This window comes from Pogona vitticeps, chromosome 5, assembly GCF_051106095.1.
Source record: "Pogona vitticeps strain Pit_001003342236 chromosome 5, PviZW2.1, whole genome shotgun sequence".
NCBI lineage: Eukaryota > Metazoa > Chordata > Lepidosauria > Squamata > Agamidae > Pogona > Pogona vitticeps.
The window spans coordinates 176,915,775-176,936,113 of record NC_135787.1 but is presented as its reverse complement, the minus strand read 5'-3'; the positions used below and the strand labels follow the sequence as shown (position 1 = coordinate 176,936,113).

General features: G+C 37.7%; 1 protein-coding gene across 10 annotated transcripts in view; it reads left to right on the top strand.

The window, feature by feature from the left end:
* The window catches only part of FGD4 (FYVE, RhoGEF and PH domain containing 4), a 133,683-nt gene that overhangs the window by 97,931 nt on the left and 15,413 nt on the right, over positions 1-20,339 (top strand). For all 10 annotated transcript variants that reach the window (XR_013536745.1, XM_020792215.3, XM_078376265.1 and 7 more), the window contains 8 exons: positions 2,171-2,316; positions 6,822-6,978; positions 8,230-8,368; positions 10,647-10,705; positions 11,206-11,352; positions 15,354-15,526; positions 18,036-18,066; positions 18,332-18,427. Coding sequence is in view for 9 of the 10 variants with exons in the window: in XM_020792215.3 (XP_020647874.3) it covers positions 2,171-2,316; positions 6,822-6,978; positions 8,230-8,368; positions 10,647-10,705; positions 11,206-11,352; positions 15,354-15,526; positions 18,036-18,066; positions 18,332-18,427 (948 nt within the window). In the remaining variant the exon portion in view is untranslated. The remainder of the gene's footprint in view (positions 1-2,170; positions 2,317-6,821; positions 6,979-8,229; positions 8,369-10,646; positions 10,706-11,205; positions 11,353-15,353; positions 15,527-18,035; positions 18,067-18,331; positions 18,428-20,339) is intronic.

Sequence of the window (20,339 nt, the reverse complement as noted above, 5' to 3'; positions counted from 1 at the left end):
AGCAGAAACTTTTCCAAGCTCTGATCAGGCTGTTATAACAAGATCAACAGATGTGAAGGATATTGACTTCACTATACCACTTTCTTATTCAGGAATAAAGGCCATTCCCTCCCTACAGTCCTCAAACTTGGGAGAGACTTGGTCACAACTAGTATTGAAACAACCTTGGATTGCAAATTAGAGTGAAAAATATTCCATTTTAGCCTCTTAAGCTCAGTGATGACTAATAACTTAACAAAAACGACTGTGAATTACTCATATCCCTTATTGGAGTGATAGAACTCATTTAGGTTCCAGAACCAAAAAAATGTGTTTGCCATTTAAATGTCACCCAACCCACAAGTTCCTACTCTGCTTTCCTGATTCAGTAGCCTCCTTTTCTTCCTCTGATAATACACGGTTTATTTTACTAATGCTTGCACATTTTTCGTCATATGTTGTCTGTCTGCTGGGAATATTCTTTGCTGCTACTCTCTCCATTGTTAATCCCCCGCTTTCTAGGTCACTGGATCATGAGTTCAGTTTTGGTAGAATGTATCCATTTTTCTTATTTAACAAGCCCCTCCTTCCCTCCCTGTTGTTGTCTTACATTGTGCAGATTAAATGTAAGAAACTCCACATAGCTACCTTTCATAGGGTATAAATATGACATTTATTATTACCTTCACATTGCTCATTGGTCAAATTCCCTTGCTAGTACAGTATCTTGCTACATCTTTCAGCAATGCCAATTCCTGCTATTGCTTTCGATTTTAAAGGAAGCTGTAGGTGCTAATCTGTATTTCAATTCACATAAGTTTTGCACTTGAAAGTTATCACTCGACTACCTTCTTGCTAATATGTAATAGCACTGCTGTGTCCCTGTGATGTTTTAGACATTATCTTTGACTTCTTACTCTCTTCAACTTCACAACTCTTTCCCTAGTCTCTTCTCAGATATCTGGGTACTCTTTCCTATTTCCTCCAACCATCTGCCTTGTGACCCTTGCCCATCATAGCCTTTTGGTCTCCTGGTCCTCCAGTCCATAGATCCTTCCTGAGGCTTCTCTCATTGGAATTCCCATTTTCAATTTACTATTGCCATTTTTATTTTCCTCCAGCTAGTCCTTTCCAATTATCTTTCTTTTCAATCCCTGTTAAGTCTTGCCTTGTATTCACTAAATATTTCATATTATGTCTTGGATTTAGACATAACAGAGAGCTGCATAGAGGCTGTTATGAGGAATAATGAATATCTTTGGAATCAATCTTAATGAGTCCTAGGCTCACACATTCCACCCTTTCCTTGAGCACAGCCACAAGAAGAGACCAAATATTTGCTCACCCATTTTAGATTAACTGCTTTTTATCCTGTCATATGACCCTAACAAATTGAGGTTAATTGTTAACTATGGTTGACTTCTTTGTACAGTAGTTGGCTTGTTCAATAGATCACAGGCAAGATTTACTTCAGTCTGTTTCAATTTATGTACATATAACAGGCTGCAGTGATTCTAAAATTGAAGGCAAAACATGCAGGCCTTCTGCTCATAAGCTGTGCTAAAGAAGGGCACAAAGAGCATGTGAACCTGAGGTTTTAGCTCACATTGAAAAGTTTCTAAACACTGGGGATTCAAGAGGCAGAAACACAGTACAGTATAAGTGATAATATTCAGAATTTCTGTTTTTATATTCAGATTTCTGTTTATTGTATAAAAGAGCATATTGGTATGATAGAAACCATTTTGTAATCCAAGTAATATAAACAAGGAACACAAAAAGGTTAGTATGACGATCAAGCATATTTTGCCAAGGCAGTATGTGAGTTAAAAATTACAGCGATAGGGATGAATATTGGGGCAGGAACTAAGTGATTAAAAGTACAAATGTAAAAGAGTGCTTGGAAGAGGAACTGGCTTATTTGTTTGAAACTTGAGAACCAACACATAGCTTGCTTTCTTTTCTACAAAAGAGTGTGATTGTGGACTAAATTATGTTACTAATGTGTTGTTTCTGAAGTACCTGAAAATAGGTAATATTATAACAAAGGAAAGCTTTTTTTCTTTTTCTGCAGATTAGTTATAAATTCCTGAACAACTGAGGGTTTCCCCCTCCCTGTATTGTTTTGATGATTTCAATAATTGCATGTATTATGGCTGACTATCTTGTTGTTGTTGTTAATCCATTGCAGGTATTTTATAATAAACTTATGGAAGAAGCTAGTCGGGGTTCATTTCCTGCTGAAGTTGTTAATAAGATCTTTTCAAATATTTCATCCATAAATCAGTTTCATAGTCAATTCTTGCTGCCAGAGCTTGAGAAAAGGATGCAGGAATGGTAAGCATTGTTGCAAATTATTGAAGGCCATACTGTGTGAACTTAATACAAACCACATTTGTGCCCAAGGGAGATTCTAGGGCTCCGTATTAAAGGGAGAATCTAAGATCACTGTCATATTGGGACACATCATATTAATGTCACCACAAAGAATGTAAAATTATTGCTCTGGAATGATCCAGACAATTAGTATCTTAATAGAAGAGTTCAGTTAGTACAGATTGGTCTAGGCAAACTATCTTAGGCAAATGTGCCCTCTCCGTTCTTTGTCTTCCCTGAGATAACATTTTGCAGGACTGGAATAAATGTATATATATGATGTGTTTTCTTTAGTAGTGAGACTGCAGTCATTAATCAGCTACTAATTAATAAACAAGAAGATGATCAATGTATTCTTGAAGGCTTTCACGGCCAGGATCTGATGGTTGTTGTGGGTTTTTCAAGCTATTTGGCCGTGTTCTGAGACTGGCGAAACATCAAGAAGAACAACCTTCAGAACACATCCAAAGAGCCCGAAAAACCCACAACAACCAACGAGAAGATAATCGTTTAATGATGAGGCTGTGCATTAAAGAAATATATGTAGGGGTTTGGAGAGCTTTAGTTCAATATGTTGCTGAAATGGAAATTAGAGAGAAAATACTAAATAAGGCCCTGATTTAAATAAACTAAATAAACACCCCATATTTTGTACTTCCCCCTTCTTGGTTTTTCTTCATCCTTTTCCTGGGTTCTGGAAAATGGAGGAGAATTAGGGCTTATTTGTAATTATTGGATGGTGCTGATTTGTACGCTGTGAGAGGAAGGGTACTGTGCATTGACAAACATAATTTATTTTGTATAATGTGATGTAGCTTTTAAAGAAAAATGTTAATAAATAAAAATTTTACAGTTCATATCTATTAATACTTCAGAAAGTCCTTATTCAATTACTGTGTTTCCCTGAAAATAAGTCCTGACCTGAAAATAAGCCCTAAGATGCTCGTAATATAAGCCCTAACCCAAAAATAAGCCCCAGTTAAGTGAAACCCCGTCTTCCACCATTGTGCAGCAACCAAAAGAAGAGGATGTGACTGTATTTGCATGAATGCAGATTGTTGTACATAAAAAAATTCCCTGAAAATAAGCCCTACAGTGTTTTTTGGAGCAAAAATTAATATAAGACCCTGTCTTATTTTTTGGGGAAACACGGTCAATGTTAGATGATGAATTAAAAATAGAGATGGGCATGAACCAGTGCTTTGTGACTTCTTACGAACCATGAACTATTATGAACTCCCCAAAAAACAAAACGGCGAGCACATGCGCAGAGACAGCAGTCCGGCTTCCCTTCTCAGAGCTGGCTGCTGCCTTTTTGTATGCTATGCACTTGCCACCCAACTGCATCCCGCTAAGGGAAGGGAGGCCAGCCTGCTGTCTCTGACAGCAGCAGAGGAAGTGGCAGGACCAAGTAGGGAGGTGGCAGTGGCAATGGGAAGGGGATGGGCGGGCAGCCGTTTAGCAAAAGCAGAACCAAGTGCAAAGGGGGAAAAAAGGTTTTGGCGCTTTGTTTTGCTTCAGCAGAACAGGATACCTAAGCAGGGTTACAAACTGAACCATGAACCAGCCTGATTTGTCAAATTTTCTGGTTCATGGTTCGGTTTGTGCCTTTCTCTAATTAAGAATTTTTCAATCACTAAGCAATCTTATTGAAAGGGCATAACAGTTCTTACTTGGGTTTCTTTGCATTTTCAACTAAGCATGTAAAGAAACACCATCTGTGGGATTTTCCCAAGTAAAATGTTGGATTGCATGTCTAGCACGCAAGAGCCTGGCTTGTGCAGGAGTAAATTTTACTGTTGTCAGGCAATACTCACTGCTTATTAGCACACCATCTAAAACGGATTGATTGGGGACAAAAGGCCAAGCTTATAACTGCCGGACAGCTTCTGTTTTCTAAAAATGTGTTATCTTGAAATAGTCATGTGTCACAATGACTAATATAAGTATATTTTAAGTCATTTTGAATTATGTCCAGCATTAGAAAAACTTCAAAGGCAGCTCAACAACTTCAAAGGAGATTGCTCTCTTCAAATTATTTATCCTGAAAAATAAGGGGTGTTGCAATTTTCTAGATGTCGGGTTTGGAATAGTTTGTAGGTATAGTATGTGAAGAAGTTCTCTGTATGATCAGTATAGCTTTTTTGAGTATTTCGTGAGGAATATCTTGAAAAGAAATGCCATTGATGGGGTCAGGAAAGATGGAACAGCTCCTGGGTATGCATGGTATCTTTTGAATAAGTGTCTTGAACAGGATAATAACCTGTTCTTGTTTTAGGAAGCATAGAAGAACAATAGTTTGGGCCTTCATCTTACATCATTTAATTAATAAAATTATTAAGAGTCTAACTAAATTAATCTTTGCAGCCTTCATAGAGTTTTCGTCAGCTTTTGATTTGATAGATTGGGAGCACTTGTGGCACGGATCAAATATCAGTAGAAGATTCCTGTGCCTTATACAGCACAAATTTTATATTAATTACCTGATCCCTGGAATGACTTCCCCTTCCTTTTTCCTCCAGCTATTGGCAGTTGCAAGATCGAAATTTTGCTTTATGCAGATGATTTGATTTTGTTATCCCTGAATAAAGTTTACCTTAAAAGAATGTAAACTAAACTAAAGATGAATAAAGATGAATTGTAATGAGGGTGAAAGAGGAGAGTGCAAAAAATGGCCTAAAACTCAACATCAAAAAAACTAAGATAATGGCCACTGGTCCCATCACCTCCTGGAAAATAGAAGGGGAAGATATGGAGGCAGTGACAGATTTTACTTTCTTGGGCTCCATGATCACTGCAGATGGAGACAGCAGCCCCGAAATTAAAAGACGCCTGCTTCTGGGGAGGAAAGCAATGACAAACCTTGACAGCATCTTAAAAAGCAGAGACATCACCTTGCCAACAAAAGTCCGAATAGTCAAAGCTATGGTTTTTCCTGTAGTGATGTATGGAAGTGAGAGCTGGACCATAAAGAAAGCAGACCGCTGAAGAATTGATGCCTTTGAACTGTGGTGCTGGAGGAGGCTCTTGAGAGTCCCCTGGACTGCAAGGAGGACAAACCTAGCAATTCTAAAGGAAATCAACCCTGAGTGCTCACTGGAAGAACAGATTCTGAAGCTGAGGCTCCAGTACTTTGGCCATCTCATGAGAAGAGAAGACTCCCTGGAAAAGACCTTGATGTTAGGAAAGTGTGATGGCAAGAGGAGAAGGGGACGACAGAGGATGAGATGGCTGGACAGTGTCTGCGAAGCAACCAACATGAAACTGACAGAACTCCGGGAGGCAGTGGAAGATAGGAGGGCCTGGTGTGCTCTGGTCCATGAGGTCACGAAGAGTCGGACATGACTAAATGACTAGACGACAACGATAAAGATGAATGTTTAAGGATGTATCACTGGAAATCAAACCATCCACGCACTTTTATTTCCGATTAGCGGTTCGAAAGCATGCAAAATGCAAACATGCGAGTAGATAAATATGTACCACCTCGGTGGGAAGGTAAATGGTGTTCCGTGTCTAGTCACGCTGGCCACGTGACCACAGAGCATTTTCTGCGGACAAACGCTAGCTCTATGGGCTGGAAACAGAGATGAGCACCGCCGCCTAGAGTCGGACACGACTGGACAAATTGTCAAGGAGAACCTTTACATTTTTTATCATGTATGGATTTGAAAGCTGGACAGGAAAGGAGGTTGACAGCCAAAAAACGGTTGTGTTTGAAATATGGTGCTGGAGGAGAGCTTTGCTGATACCACAGACTATTGGAAAGACAAGCAAGTGGGTCCTAGATAAAATGGGTTCTAGATCAAATCAAGCCTGAACTATCACTGGAGGCAAAAATGTTGATGCTGAGGCTGTTCTACTTTGGACACATCATAAGAAGGCAGGATTCTCTAGCAAAGACAATTACCCTGGGAAAGATGGAAGGTAGCAGGAAAAGAGGAAAACCAAATACGAGATGAACTTACTCCCTAAAGGAACCCATAGGCCTGAGTTTACAAGAGCTGAGCAGGACAGTTGAGGACAGAACATTTTGGAGATTGTTCATTTGCTATAACTTGGAGGTGACTTGACAGCACATAACGACAACATTCTAAAGGCCTTTGCTCATGCACTATAATATGAAGTTGTTTAAAAAAATCCAGGTGCCTTTTAATTTGTAACACTAGGACACCCTATTTGGAAGCATTCTGCCTTTCAGTCACAGTTTTGTTAAGGAAATTTGTAGTGGTCACATGGTGCAGTTTCCAATCCTTTGTTGAGGTTTGGTGGTGTTCTTTCTTTAGAATACTTAATGTAGTTAAAACAAGGAAGTTAGTTATTAAAGCCAGGACAAAGTAAGTCAAAATACAAATGAAAAATATAAATAATTGATAAAAATAAGAAAAAGAAAATAAATATTGACTGGTAGTATATATGTCTTTGTCAAATGCCCATTACAATACTTATATTCTTTTTTTATTCAGGGACACAAACCCCAGGATCAGCGATATCTTGCAGAAATTAGCCCCATTCCTCAAGATGTATGGAGAGTATGTGAAGAATTTTGACAATGCAATGGAACTAGTGAAAACATGGACCGAACGATCACCTCTCTTCAAATCCATTATTCACGATATCCAGGTAGAGGGGTGTGTGTACAAGAGACAGAGAGGATGGATAACTTGGCAATCAAATCAGCTTCTGTATCGTTTTATTTCACTGTTTTATTTGAAGTCTGTTGTGAAAAACTAGACAGTGAACATGCAGCTCCATGTTTGAGCTTTGTGATCATGTGCTATGTTCTATTTTCCCATCGCTGTTTTTTCCTGTCCCTGCTTGCACCACACTTTCTTATGTTCTCTGACTTAAACTGAACATTGCAGGGATTGTATGATACTCATTTAAAAAGCAAAAAAACAAACAAACAAACAAACAAAAACCCAGGAGGTTGTTGTGGAAGTTGATGGGTAGCACATAATGTTGCTTCTTCAGGTACCCATAGTGAGTTTTCTGTGAATTGCTGTTTTCAGCAAGCTGACTTCATTATATTACTGGAGAAGTCTGAGTGGGTATTTTCCCTTTTAAAAAGATGTTTCTGTTACAGTATATATAAAGTGGAGCTGAGGGAGATGAGTATACTTGTCATCTCTTTGAGTAAACAACATGCACATGTCAGAAATGTGAAAAGTGTTGATATTTTACCAATACTTCTTCAATCTGATTGGAAACATAAAAGAAGTAACATTTAGTTGCAAAGGTTGAGATGAAGAAGCTAAGCTGAAGCTAATGCTAAATTGCACCATTTGTGTTTCTTTTTATACCAGTAAGAACTGTCATTAAGTGATACTTTTATATTTATGTATAAGAGAATTCTTTCTCTTATAAATAAATTAATGTTTGTGTATCAAAACAGTACAGTATTCTCAATATAGCTTTAAACTGCTGTGGTTTTTTCCTTTTATATACTTATGTATACAACATTCTAGATAACTAAACTAATGTGTGAGAACTATGAACACTGTAAAATTTTCAATGTCTAATAAAAAGGAGTACATTATTATTATTATTGTTATGAAATAACAAAAGCCTTTGGAATAGTAAATAAAATTCCCAGCTGAAATAAATTGTGTTTATTTGTAGGTTTTGCTACAGAGAATTGTTACAATATTAGCTTTATTAAAATCTTTTACTTTAACAAACATAGGCTGAAATCCTGTTGCTTAGTGTAAGAATATTCACCTGGCAATCTTTATTTGCATTTAGGAACAAACAGAAAGTTACAAATTTTCTTTCACTAAGCAGCATGTATTTAAAAAGCCCATATTTCCTAATAGACTATAAAAAGTCCATTTCTGAAGTTCCAGTATCAACAAATGGTTTTTCGTTTTTCAGAAACAGAAAATTTGTGGAAACTTGACCTTGCAACACCACATGCTAGAACCTGTACAACGCATTCCCCGGTATGAGATGCTTCTGAAGGACTACCTAAGAAAATTGCCTCAGGACTCTGTAGACTGGAAGGATGCCGAAAGTAAATATATTTGTGTGGGTTCTGTCTCTGGTGTCTCAATACAGTTGAAAGAGAGCAACTGCTTAACAATTCAGAACTACGTAAGGGGCAATGAACTTCACAAGAACTGCTTTTCCAAACATGTTGTTCTTTGCAGCAATAAAATATTTCTTTAAAACACTATTTTAATTAAGAGAATTAATTAATCAGAATTAATTCTCAAGATACCCAGAGCAAAAGAATACACTTCTTCACAACAGGAGAAATTTAGCCTCTTCGGTTCTTGTGGCAAATGAATGGTCCTTTCTGTGTAGCCCCTCTTTTGCTGTCACTGGCGCAAGGAGGGACTGTACCAGCCTTCCACAAGCAGAAAGCCCTGTTCTTTCCACAGAGTGTTTCCGCAGGGTGTTCTCCAGGTTGCATAACTTCAAGCCAGAGATTTCCAGTGGACGGGATACAAATCAAATCAAATCAAATCAAATCAAATCAAATCAAATAAATAAATAAATAAATAAATAAATAAATGCAGAACACTCTGGGTGCAGAACTGTTTCACTGTGCAATGTCATATTAGCGGATGCTAGACATGATAGCTGTAAATACTGTCCCGATTCAGTGGCTCTATCTTTGATTACCAGCTTCTGGAAGAGATAATACAGAAGATGACTGTTGCCTTCTGCTCATGTTTGTGGACTTCCCAGAGGTGACTAGTTGGCCTCTGTAGAAAGTAGGATGCTGGACTGAATAGATAATTTGTGTGATCAGTCAGAGCTTTTCTTATGTAGTTGTATACATTCAACCATGATCTATTTTTTTGTTAGGATTAAACTGCAAAAAGACTGCAAAAAGCCTCTTCCCCCCCTTTTTAAAAAATCACTGTATATATTCTTCTCCTATTTTTGTTTTCCTGAGTATATCAGCTATATACTTTTTCAGAATACTTCATGGTACTATAATTCCATTATCTATTCCACAATTATTTATAATAGGCTTTTGTGAATATTTAAATATTAAATATTACGGTGAATTGTAAACAGAACAAAAATACTCCTGGCACAGCAATCTAGTGTTGTTCAAGAGCCCATATTTCCTAATAGACTTTGGTTTTTTTTCTAAAACTCTTAACTGACTTTCAAAAATATTTTTGTTTCTATACATAGGTAAAGCAGGATATGCAGTGATTTTTTTAAAATTCTTTATACAGCTGTTATTTTCAAAATGTTGATTTCAAGTATCTAGACCAGCAGATGAAAAGTTGAAGTGATTACTGAGAATGTAATTTCTGGAGCTAATGGAGTATTCTGCCATAAACTTGATTTATGTTTTGATCAAATATATTTTACCTCACCCATGTATGTTCATCTGATCAACTATGTGAAGCCCTTATTTTCCCAAGTTTATCTTTCTCTACTTGACTTTAGGTTCGAGTAAGGGTGCAATCAGACAGGCATTTAGCCAGCTGTTTGGTTTGCTGCTGGGGTGGGTTTGTTTGTTCCTTTTCCCAGCAATTACATGATATAATCACTAGAGTGAACCAAATCATCCCAAGGTCGTTCCTAACCCCACCATTCTGAGCCCCTGACAGGGCCTTCTGCTTTTTTGGGGGTGGATAGGATCACTCTAGTTTGGTCCATTTCCATTGTGTGTGATAGCTAGGAACAGACCAAATACAAGCCTTCTGGCTATCAAGGCTCTTTCCAGTTTGAATTTACAATATTGTGAAGTGGCTTAGTAAGCAACCCACTTCGGGATATCAGCAACCTAACATGTCTTTGGTGGAGGAACAGAGGAAGTGATTTTTTAAAAACGAGTAGTAGACATTATTGATGTGCTCCATCACTTCCTAAAAACATAAGCATGTATATTTATTGTTTTTGCCTTATCTGAAGAGCTGGTCAAAAATTGCCTGCATCTGAATCCTTTAAGACAAAGCAAAGAGAAACATTTATAAGTGATGTAGCACATCAGTGATGATCTACCCACTCACTTATTCTGCCACTTCCTATCAGAAATTCAGACTGGAAGGAGCCAGACCAAATAGGGTCGCTTGAGCTCTGATATGCTATTTGGATGTGAGGATTACACCTAATGACAGATCACACCTCTAACCTATCCCAGGCCGGCCCTACTTAGCTGACACAAGCTCACTACAAAAGGACCCATGTGGACGAGCCCTGATTTTGAGAAAACTCACTGGAATAAACCTTGCTTTTTTGCTTTACCATTGTGTGTAAAATAGCAATTTGTGCATTGTAGAATCAGCAGTTTATCTCGTTTCTATTATTTCTTTCTCTTACAGGATCCTTAGAAATAATATCCACAGCAGCAAGTCATTCCAATAGTGCCATCCGAAAAATGGTGAGTGACTTCTGGGGGATTTTCTTTTATGTAATTTACATTTCAAATTCTTGTTTTTGTTTTCATTAGATAATTAAAAAGCAATTTAGTGAACAAGTAGAAAATACAGCTATTGTTAAGCCATTATATTAGCTTTTCCTAATATAATTTTCTCATATTTTAAGAGAATTCTAATAGTGTTGCAATACATGTTGTCAAGCAGGGTTGCCAGTTAACTGAAACAAACTTTTATCTTTGAAACATTAGTTTGATTCAATTGAAACTGCATATATCTGTAGGCATATTATTAAAAAATATTTGTGGGGGAGGCATGGTTTGTATTCTAGGAAAGTCATTCTGTTGCAATTAGTTGCCTAGCATCATTAGCCACTTCAATATGAAACAGTTCTTATTAAAAACCTGCTCATGCTTTAGTTTATAGAGCCCTTTAAATTATTTGCATAGGAACAGTCACAGTGACCTGCACTAATTCTTTCATGTTTTTTGTTTTGATGGAAAAGGAAAATTTGAAGAAGTTGTTGGAGGTTTATGAAATGTTAGGAGAAGAAGAAGATATTGTGAATCCTTCAAATGAGCTTATAAAAGAAGGACAGATACTTAAACTTGCTGCTCGTAATACATCTGCTCAAGAACGATACCTTTTTTTAGTAAGTATTGTTTTCTTATCGTAGCCATATCTACATTTTTGAAATGCTTCAGTGTGGGTTTTTTGGCAGTAGGCTACAGGAATCAGAGGGAGAATAGGAAGTCCCTGTTCTTCTGGTGTTGGATACCAAAATACACTGTTGAATCTTGGCCAGTGTTTCCAAGTTCACACTCTCTCCTTTACTTTCTGGTGCAGCTTGTCTTTATCTGTTCCTTATTGGCTTTAAACATTGTTTAGTGGCACATTAGAATTAATGGATTTAGTGCCAACTAGATGCCTTCTTATCCAGGGCTAGTAAAGTACTTGAAACCTGCTTTCAAATCAGAAGTAATGGTAATGAGACCAGTGTGGACAGATATTAACACTAAGCCAATGGCAAGACATATGAGGGAGGGTGGAATTTGTACTAAGGTAAAGGGGGCTGACATATAATTGCAGACTAATTGCAAGGAGGTATTGTTGTATTCCAGTATGTTTTCTCTTTAGCATTCTGTGCTGGAGCCATATGTTCGCTTGTTTACCCTTTTTACATGTTGCCCTTTGTTCTGAATGAGCAGTAAGAATCAAAAGCCAATGTTAAGAAGTTTCCTTTGCCAAAGAGGCATGAAGATTTTTTTTGTCTTCAGTTTTATTCCAACATCAGTTCTCTAGCCAGTTAATGGCAGGTTTTTCTCCCCATATGCATAATAAAGTATACTATTCTATATTCTATATTTGTATTCCGATCTTTTTTGTAAAAACTGTATTTGTTTCTTCCATTCAAATGGGTGTGGGTTGTGTGTTTAAAGCTGGAATGAAAAAAGTTCACTTATGCTCCATGAAAGCTTCAGATGACACAGATGTGGCTTAAATCATCAAAGTGATCCTGGAGAATCCTTGTATACATTTAATCTCTTCTTAACGTAATCCATAATTATTCCTTCCTACTTGTATAAGGCCATTTTATAGTGCATTCCAGAGATAAGAAGCAAAGCTGCAAGCCAGTATAACAACTGAATATCAGAATTCTTAAATTATCTTCATGGAATAGTTATGCCTTCATGAAATGGCATGTAAATGAGCAGCCGGTATGTTTAATCATTAATGACAAGTTCAGTAATAATTTTAATTCTGGCAAGCATCAGATTGAAATCTGTTTTATATGTTAATCCAAGAAGTAGGAAAGAATTCTGAAATGTGACACATAACCAACATTTACCCCAGCCTCATAATTTATATGTATATCTCCATGAGTGTCCATGTGTTTTAGTATTTGTGATTGTATATTGTAATTTTGATTTTTTATTTTGATATCTGTATAACAACTATGTTCTGTATTTTTAAAGTGTTGCTGTTTTAATGTGTTGTAAACCACCCAGAGTGAGCTTGAAGCCAGATGGGTATCATAGAAGTTGAATAAATAAATAAAATAATTATATATTCAAATTCTGCGAGACATCTTTAAGAGAATGTCCACTGAATTGTCAAAAATAAATTAGTTATGACAGAAAAGAGACACTGGACGTTTGCCCTTGATAAACCCATCCCTAAGGTACTTCTTAATTTAAAAGTAGTTGAATTTGTAGCCATATAGATATTAAGAATCATGTGCAACAGCTTGCTGTAAGTCTTTCAGCCCTGGATTTTCTTTTGCACTTATTGAACTTTGGACAGATTAGATTTCTAAAAAACCAAGTCAGCAATTGCTATGTGTCCCTATGGAAAAGTACTGCATATGAAAAGTTCTTTTTTATAGCATGAATATGTGGAAATGCATTGTTCATTACCATAGATGACTAGATGACTTGTGGAAGAATGGAAATAATGGTGGCAGCATCCATGATTTCCACCATGTTCCATTTTGTATTTAACCCACCTACACCTAGTAATACAAATAGTCTTTCCAAAAACTGCTGTCCATATCTTTTAAAAGTACCATCACATTTAAAAATGCAACCCACACCCCCAATCATTATGGTTTCACATGAGGTGATGGGACAGTGATCAACCAAATGTTAATTTGGTATGTTTGAAATCCAAGGTAGTTTGGATTTTAATAGACTTTCCACATACAGTAGTAGATATTTGGTGCACCAAAGATTCATTTATTCCATCTGTTTTTCACATTCCTCATGCTTGCCTTCAAAAAATGGTCTGAAGCTCAACATCAAAAAAACTCCTGGCAAATAGAAGGGGAAGATACGGATGTAGTGACAGATTTTACTTTCTTGGGCTCCATGATCACTGCAGATGGAGACAGCAGTCCCGAAATTAAAAGACACCTGCTTCTTGGGAGGAAAGCGATGACAAACCTTGACAGCACCTTAAAAACCAGAGACATCACCCCATCGACAAAAGTCTGCATAGTCAAAGCTATGGTTTTTCCAGTAGCTTCACCTCCCTCTGTATTTACCTCCCTCTCCCCCAGTTCAACACTGTGATGTATGGAAGTGAGAGCTGGATCATAAAAAAGGCAGACCGCCGAAGAACTGATGCTTTTGAATTGTGGTGCTGGAGAAAACTCTTGAGAGTCCCCTGGACTGTAAGGAGATCAAACCTATCCATTCTTGAAGGAAATCAACCCTGAGTGCTCACTGGAAGGACACATCCTGAAGCTGGGGTTTCAGTACTTTGGCCATCTCATGAGAAGAGAAGACTCCCTGGAAAAGACCCTGATGTTGGGAAAGTGTGAAGGCAAGAGAAGAAGGGGATGACAGAGGACAGGATGGTTGGACAGTGTCATCAAAGCTCCTAACATGAATTTGACCCAACTCCGGGAGGCAGTGGAAGACAGGAGGGCCTGGCGTGCTCTGGTCCATGGGGTCATGAAGAGTTGGACACAACAACTAAACAACACCTTTACATTACATCAGTGCGAATAAGATACTGACCTCTGTGATTGTGTGAGTTTACCTTTATTTGCAGGCAATGTTCTCTCTAAGCTGTGCGGGTGTGCAGTCATGCAGTGCTGGATTGGTGCCACACACCCGCAGCCAGTGTTTCTGCTCATTTGGTTCTCGTTGCCACTGGAACCCTGCGTGTGTGGGGCAGGGCCCCTACCTAGTGCTGGTTAGAGGGAACATTGCAAACTGAAGTGTCTAGTGAGCACTGCTAGCACATGATGACTATTATTGTTGTTGTGATGATGGTGGTGGTGGTGGTGGTGGCAGCGGCGGCCTTATGACTGATGATAGTCTAGCCTTTGGTAACCCAGGTGTTATTGGACTGCAACTCCCAGAAACCTTGGCCAGCACTGCTAGTGGTGAAGGCTTCTGAGAGTTGCAGACCAAGATCACCTGGGTCAGCCAAGATTGGAAACCACTGGCCTAGAGGCTGTGGGAGGGAGTACCCAACCATCTCTGTACTTCAAGTCAATCCATCCTCCCCTGCCAAGGTTTCAAATGCAGGTAACTTTTCTGTTTTAAAAAGAAAGAAAGAAAAACATACTTTTGCTCTAGCAGTTTGGATTTGTGTGCAACCTTTAATTAGCCCTATATATTCCTTTTTAGTATATTGGAAAGTGTAGTATTTTCTCCAGATAACAACATCTATTAAACTGGCCACTGTATTTTTGTGGAGCTACACCAGCATAACAGGGAATGATATCACCAGTAATGGCAAATTGTCTTTAAATTAAGAGAACTGATTTGCATGCAGTGAGACAAAGTCATGGGGCCCTCAAACTGGACAAAGAATGCTTTAATTGGCAGCATTGTGCCACTGCCTCTGACATCATTCCTGGTACTTTGGTGGAACTCTGCAAGAGAATATTGTCTCCTATGATTATTATGTGGCACACGGCTGAGTAAATGTCCTGGGATAGTCATAATGACACAATCACTGGTAACAGACTCAGCTCCTATGCCATCTTTCTGAACAATTCGATTTTTAGGTTGTGTTGCAATATCTAACAGTCTGGCTTTTACAAAACATCGGTGGAAATTGATATTTTGTGGGATGACCCAGCTTTATTCTTGTGACAACTAATATTGATTAGTGTGACCTGTATTCCCCCCTCCCCAGTTCAACAACATGCTGCTGTACTGTGTCCCCAAGTTCAGCTTAGTGGGATCTAAGTTCACTGTTCGGACAAGAGTTGGCATTGATGGTATGAAAATTGTGGAAACACACAATGAAGAATACCCACATACATTCCAAGTGTCTGGGAAGGAGAGAACTTTGGAATTGCAGGCCAGGTAAGAGAAGAACAAGTTTGAGATATTAGCATCTAGTATAATGGCATTTAAAGATGGACTTGAAAATCTTAGCCTACTGGTGTAAAGGTGTTTGCAGCTTAAGATTCAATATTTCTGTACTTGGAATGCATGTGTTCTCTTACTCTTGCCCAAATTCACTGTACTTGATTCCGAACCTTGATAGACTATTATCTGAGAGGAAAATCCATTTATATTAAGCTTTTTTTGTGCAGAGTAGCAGGTTGATGATCATTGCAGAAGAGTTAAACAAAAATGCATAGGAAAGGATAGAAGTCTTTCCCAGTCTAAACCATGTGGAGGTGATGTACTGGAAGGTGATGGTTAGAATTATCTCAGACGTTTCTGATGCTGCAAAAAAAAATCACAGATACAAATAAATCTCAGAATATTTCATTTCTACGAAACATCAAATCAGCTTGGAGCTTTTAAGTAAAAAAAAAAGGAAAATCTTGCATGTAGGTTTGAGGAAATACAGTATAGCGAAACCAGTTAATGTTGTGAATTTCATAAAGTCTGTATATTAGTAGGTTAAAAATCCTAGCAAGTTAGTTGGTTTTAATTTAGTGGGCTGTAGGAACCTGAGTGAAGTGATTCTGTAGGGTCCATTTCATGTTAGATAATACCTTGGTTTTTAGTGAGCATAAATACATATAAGATATATACCACCTCAGTTTTCCTTCCCTTCTTTTTCATATACTTTTAATATATGATACGTATTAAACTTCACCATCCCCTTAAAAAGTGCATTAGCTCTGATGTAAGCTTCCTTGCCCAAAGGAGTTACTTTACTAGAAGAACTTGTATTACTTTACCTTCTGATTCAACCAGAGTGCACATTAGCATTTGTGGTTAGTAAAATACATTTCATTTTATAGCAGGTTATTTCCTGTTGCATCCATATAGCAATTACTCCAACAGTTTTGAAGTATTGAGGTTAATGTTTGATTAGAGCAATCTGATTAACTATACAGCTTTTCACATCTGCCTGAAAAAGAGCATTGTGACTCTCACAAGGATCAGCCCTACCATGTTCTAATTCTCTTGGAACTGTCATGGATAGTAATAATTTTTCCAACTCACCTCATTTATGCAAGACTTAAATAGGATCATACTGAAAGAATAACAGTGAAGACCATAATCTAGTCACTGTTCACAAAGTGTTTGAACCTGTTTCACTGTTAACCTCCATCTATGAAAGGGAAACTAGAAGCAGGTCTCAAGTTTGCTGCTTTTTGCCCTGCTTGTATTCTGCAACCCTTGATGTTTAGACTTTCAAACAGTAGATCTGCATGACTATATAAGCATAGAATTTCTGACACGATTATAACAAAAGAGGTGTGGGAGTAATGTCCTTCTACACAACCCAAATATAGATGATTCCTTTATTAGACCACTAAAATACAGTATCACAAATAGAAACTATATTTTGAGTCTTTGGCTGTCTGGACATTGCAGAGTTGATGTTTGTGTAGAAGGTTCATAGAAGTTCACCAAAATCATGGCTAGATGTATATTCCAGGTTTAAAGCAGTTTGTAGGATCACGTCAGATGTAGCAGGTTTCAGATTTTGCCTCTGGGAGTGCAGATTAGAATGTCCATCCTGATCTTTTTAGACAAATAGCTTTTTAGACACTCAGCATTCCTCTCCCTTCTCACCTTATATCAAAACAAATGGTTCCTATTTGGCTGCAAACAGAAGCACAGAAAAACTTTGATAACCACCTAGCAGATGTGCTTTGATTGTATTCCTGCATTGAGCAGGGGGGTGGACTTGATGGCCTTGTAGCCCCCTTCCAACTTCACTTTTCTATGATTCTATGAAAGACCTAAACTGGAAGGCTTTGTGGCCTAGCATAGGCCTAGTTTTACCTAGCTTCCTGTTAAAAAACTTCTCAGAAAGCACTGGGGCAATTTCCTTTTTAAAACAAAGAGCTAGACGTCTGCTAGGCCACAAAACTTTCCAGTTGAGGCCTTTCTCCCAGATAAGTCGCACACAAGTGTCTGTAGGTATTTGTCTATCAGATGGGACTTCCAGAATGGACAATTATGGGGTTTGTAGTTCAAAAAAACTCATGACAGATCTCTACTAAGAGCATTAGAACAAGTTTTAAATACTGAGAGGAGATTTTTGTGCATACATGCACCATTATGGATCCCATTCCCGTTACAACTATTTTACCTTTCCTTATTGGTATGTACTCATGAAGCAAGAGAAAGCTAGTTCTGTCATAATTTCAGAACATATTTCTGATGATATTTTAAATGTAATGTTACACTTGTCAAATTGAAATTTATTAGTTTTGAAAACAAGATGCTGTTTCTTTCTTTTAATTAGACATTTTCAGTCTTTTATTATAGTGTCCTCTATTTGAATTGGCTTCATTGTAACTCTAAAGTTGTGAGTGCCCTGAAACATTTGAAATTTAAATGTCTGCATCCATCTTTCCTGAATTTGCTGCTAATTCTTATCTCCAACTGTGTCCTTTAGTTCTGAACAAGACAAAGAAGAATGGATAAAGGTAAATGTCCCTTTCTTACTAAATATACCATAAGAAATTTGTTAGTTCTCACTAATATGGCTACTCCTCTAGATTTTGTTCAATTTTTTTTGTGATTCTTTTCAAATTCAGCTTCTAGAGCTTGTGACTGTAGAATAGTACTACTACTGTAATCAAACCTGCATCTATCTTTCAGTGATTTATTTCAGTTTGAACTTACTTGGTTTAGCTTTTCATTCTGTTAAATGTTTTATTTAATAGACCTTATGCATTTCATTCATTCCAGGCTCTCCAAAATACTATAGATGCTTTTCAACAGAGAAACGAAACATTCCGAAATGCTATTGCAAAAGAATTTGATGACACACCCATTGAAGTTTCTGTAAGTTTTATACCTGTAACAAAGAAAATGTGATACTAGACCTTTGGGTAGTGTGGGTGGCATATAAGCTAAATAAATAAATAAATAAATAAATAAATAAATAAATAAATAAATAAATAAATAAATAAATAAATAAATAAATAAATAAATGTAGACCTCATCTTGCCTTCCTCTTCTAGGTTTCTTAGTACTGGTTCACTTAGCACACTTACATTCACATAAATATAACCTTTGCCCACACAGCACTGGCATTACTAGTTCTGTGTGCATGCTGCTTTTCAGAGAAGAGAAAAGAACCTGAAAGGCATACACTTGCCGTGTGCCTCAAGGAAGACAAAGGGAAGGGAAGGAAGTGAAAATGAGTAAATGGGGAACAAATATGACCATATTTACATGACATCAGGTATAGTTACAGATCCAGGAGATTGTTCTAAAGTCTTATGGAAAAGACGGATTTTGCGGAGAGATTTATTTGTGCAAGCTAATATGTTAAGTCAGGAACAAAAGGAAAACTCATCCATATTCATTTCATGCAAGGACAAACTATTGAGTTTTTCACCTAATTGCTTTATCATGTTACGTACACTACACTGATTTCTTTAACTATACTTTTACTCCTTTCGTTACATTATCAGCAACTTGCTTGAGCCAGAAATGGGTTTCTTTGTTCCTAGAAAGGTTATTACAATCTGAGATGCGTGTCTATTATGAATTCCTTACATATGGCAGTTTCCGTGAGCCAGTTTATTTATTTATTTATTTACTTGATTTATACCCCACCTATCTGGTCCGAAAGGACCACTCTAGGCGGCTAACAACCATAAAAATGATACAAGACAACGTAAATAGACAATTCTAAGAGATAAAAACACTACATTAAATCACATAATACGTAAGACAGACAAGAAGAAGAGGGGGGTCAAGAGGTGTATGATGGAAAGGCCTGCCGGAACAACCATGTCTTTAATTGCTTCTTGAAGATACCCAGTGAGGGAGACCCGCGAATCACAGGAGGTAAGTTGTTCCAGAGGCGAGGAGCCACCGCCGAGAAGGCCCGATTTCTTGTCTTCTCCTTCCGGGCCTCCCTCGGCATCAGGCTCCTCAGCCTCACCTCCTGGCTCGCAAGAGTGACACGGGTAGATCAGTTCATTTCAGCTTTTTTGCTTCTCTCTTATAATCAGTGATTTGGTGCACCTGATTGAGCAGTCTGTACCCTGTCTGTGTATGTGCAATATCTAACAAGAAGTCATAGTTATCGGATGGTTTCCAACGTTCATTTCAGGACTAACAGTGGATTTAACCATAAGGCTTGGAAAAGGGAGCATGCAATGACTGCACAGAGAGACATAAGCATCTACTGTGCAAAGATTCTAGTGTTATTCCAGCAAATATAATAATGTTATGTTTCTAGAGCAGTGCTTCCCAACCTTAGGTCCCCAAATGTTCTTGGGCTGCAACTCCCAGAAATGCTGGCAAGCACAGCTAGTGGTGAACACTCCTGGGAGTTGCTGTCCAAGAACACCTGGGAACCCCAGGGCGGAAACTTCTATAGTAGAGGAATTGTTTGTTTGTTTGTTTGTTTGTTTTCTATACCGCCCATCTGGCTACAAAGGCCACTCTGGGCGGTTCACAACAGAAAATAGGACAATAAGTGACAATAGTAGATTTAAATAATGGTAACATAATATGAAAGAATACACTAAGCATTATAAATCAGTTATAAGCATTATGAACTTAAAAATGCAACAAAAAAAACCCAATTAATAAAAATCATCAGGATGGTTGGGCCTCTCTCAAGATCAGAGTTCTCAGCTGCCCCACTTGGGACAAGCGAGTAAGAATGAAAGCACAACCTCAGATTTAGAATGAATTCAGATTTAGAATGTACTACAGTACTGGTTACTGTAACAGA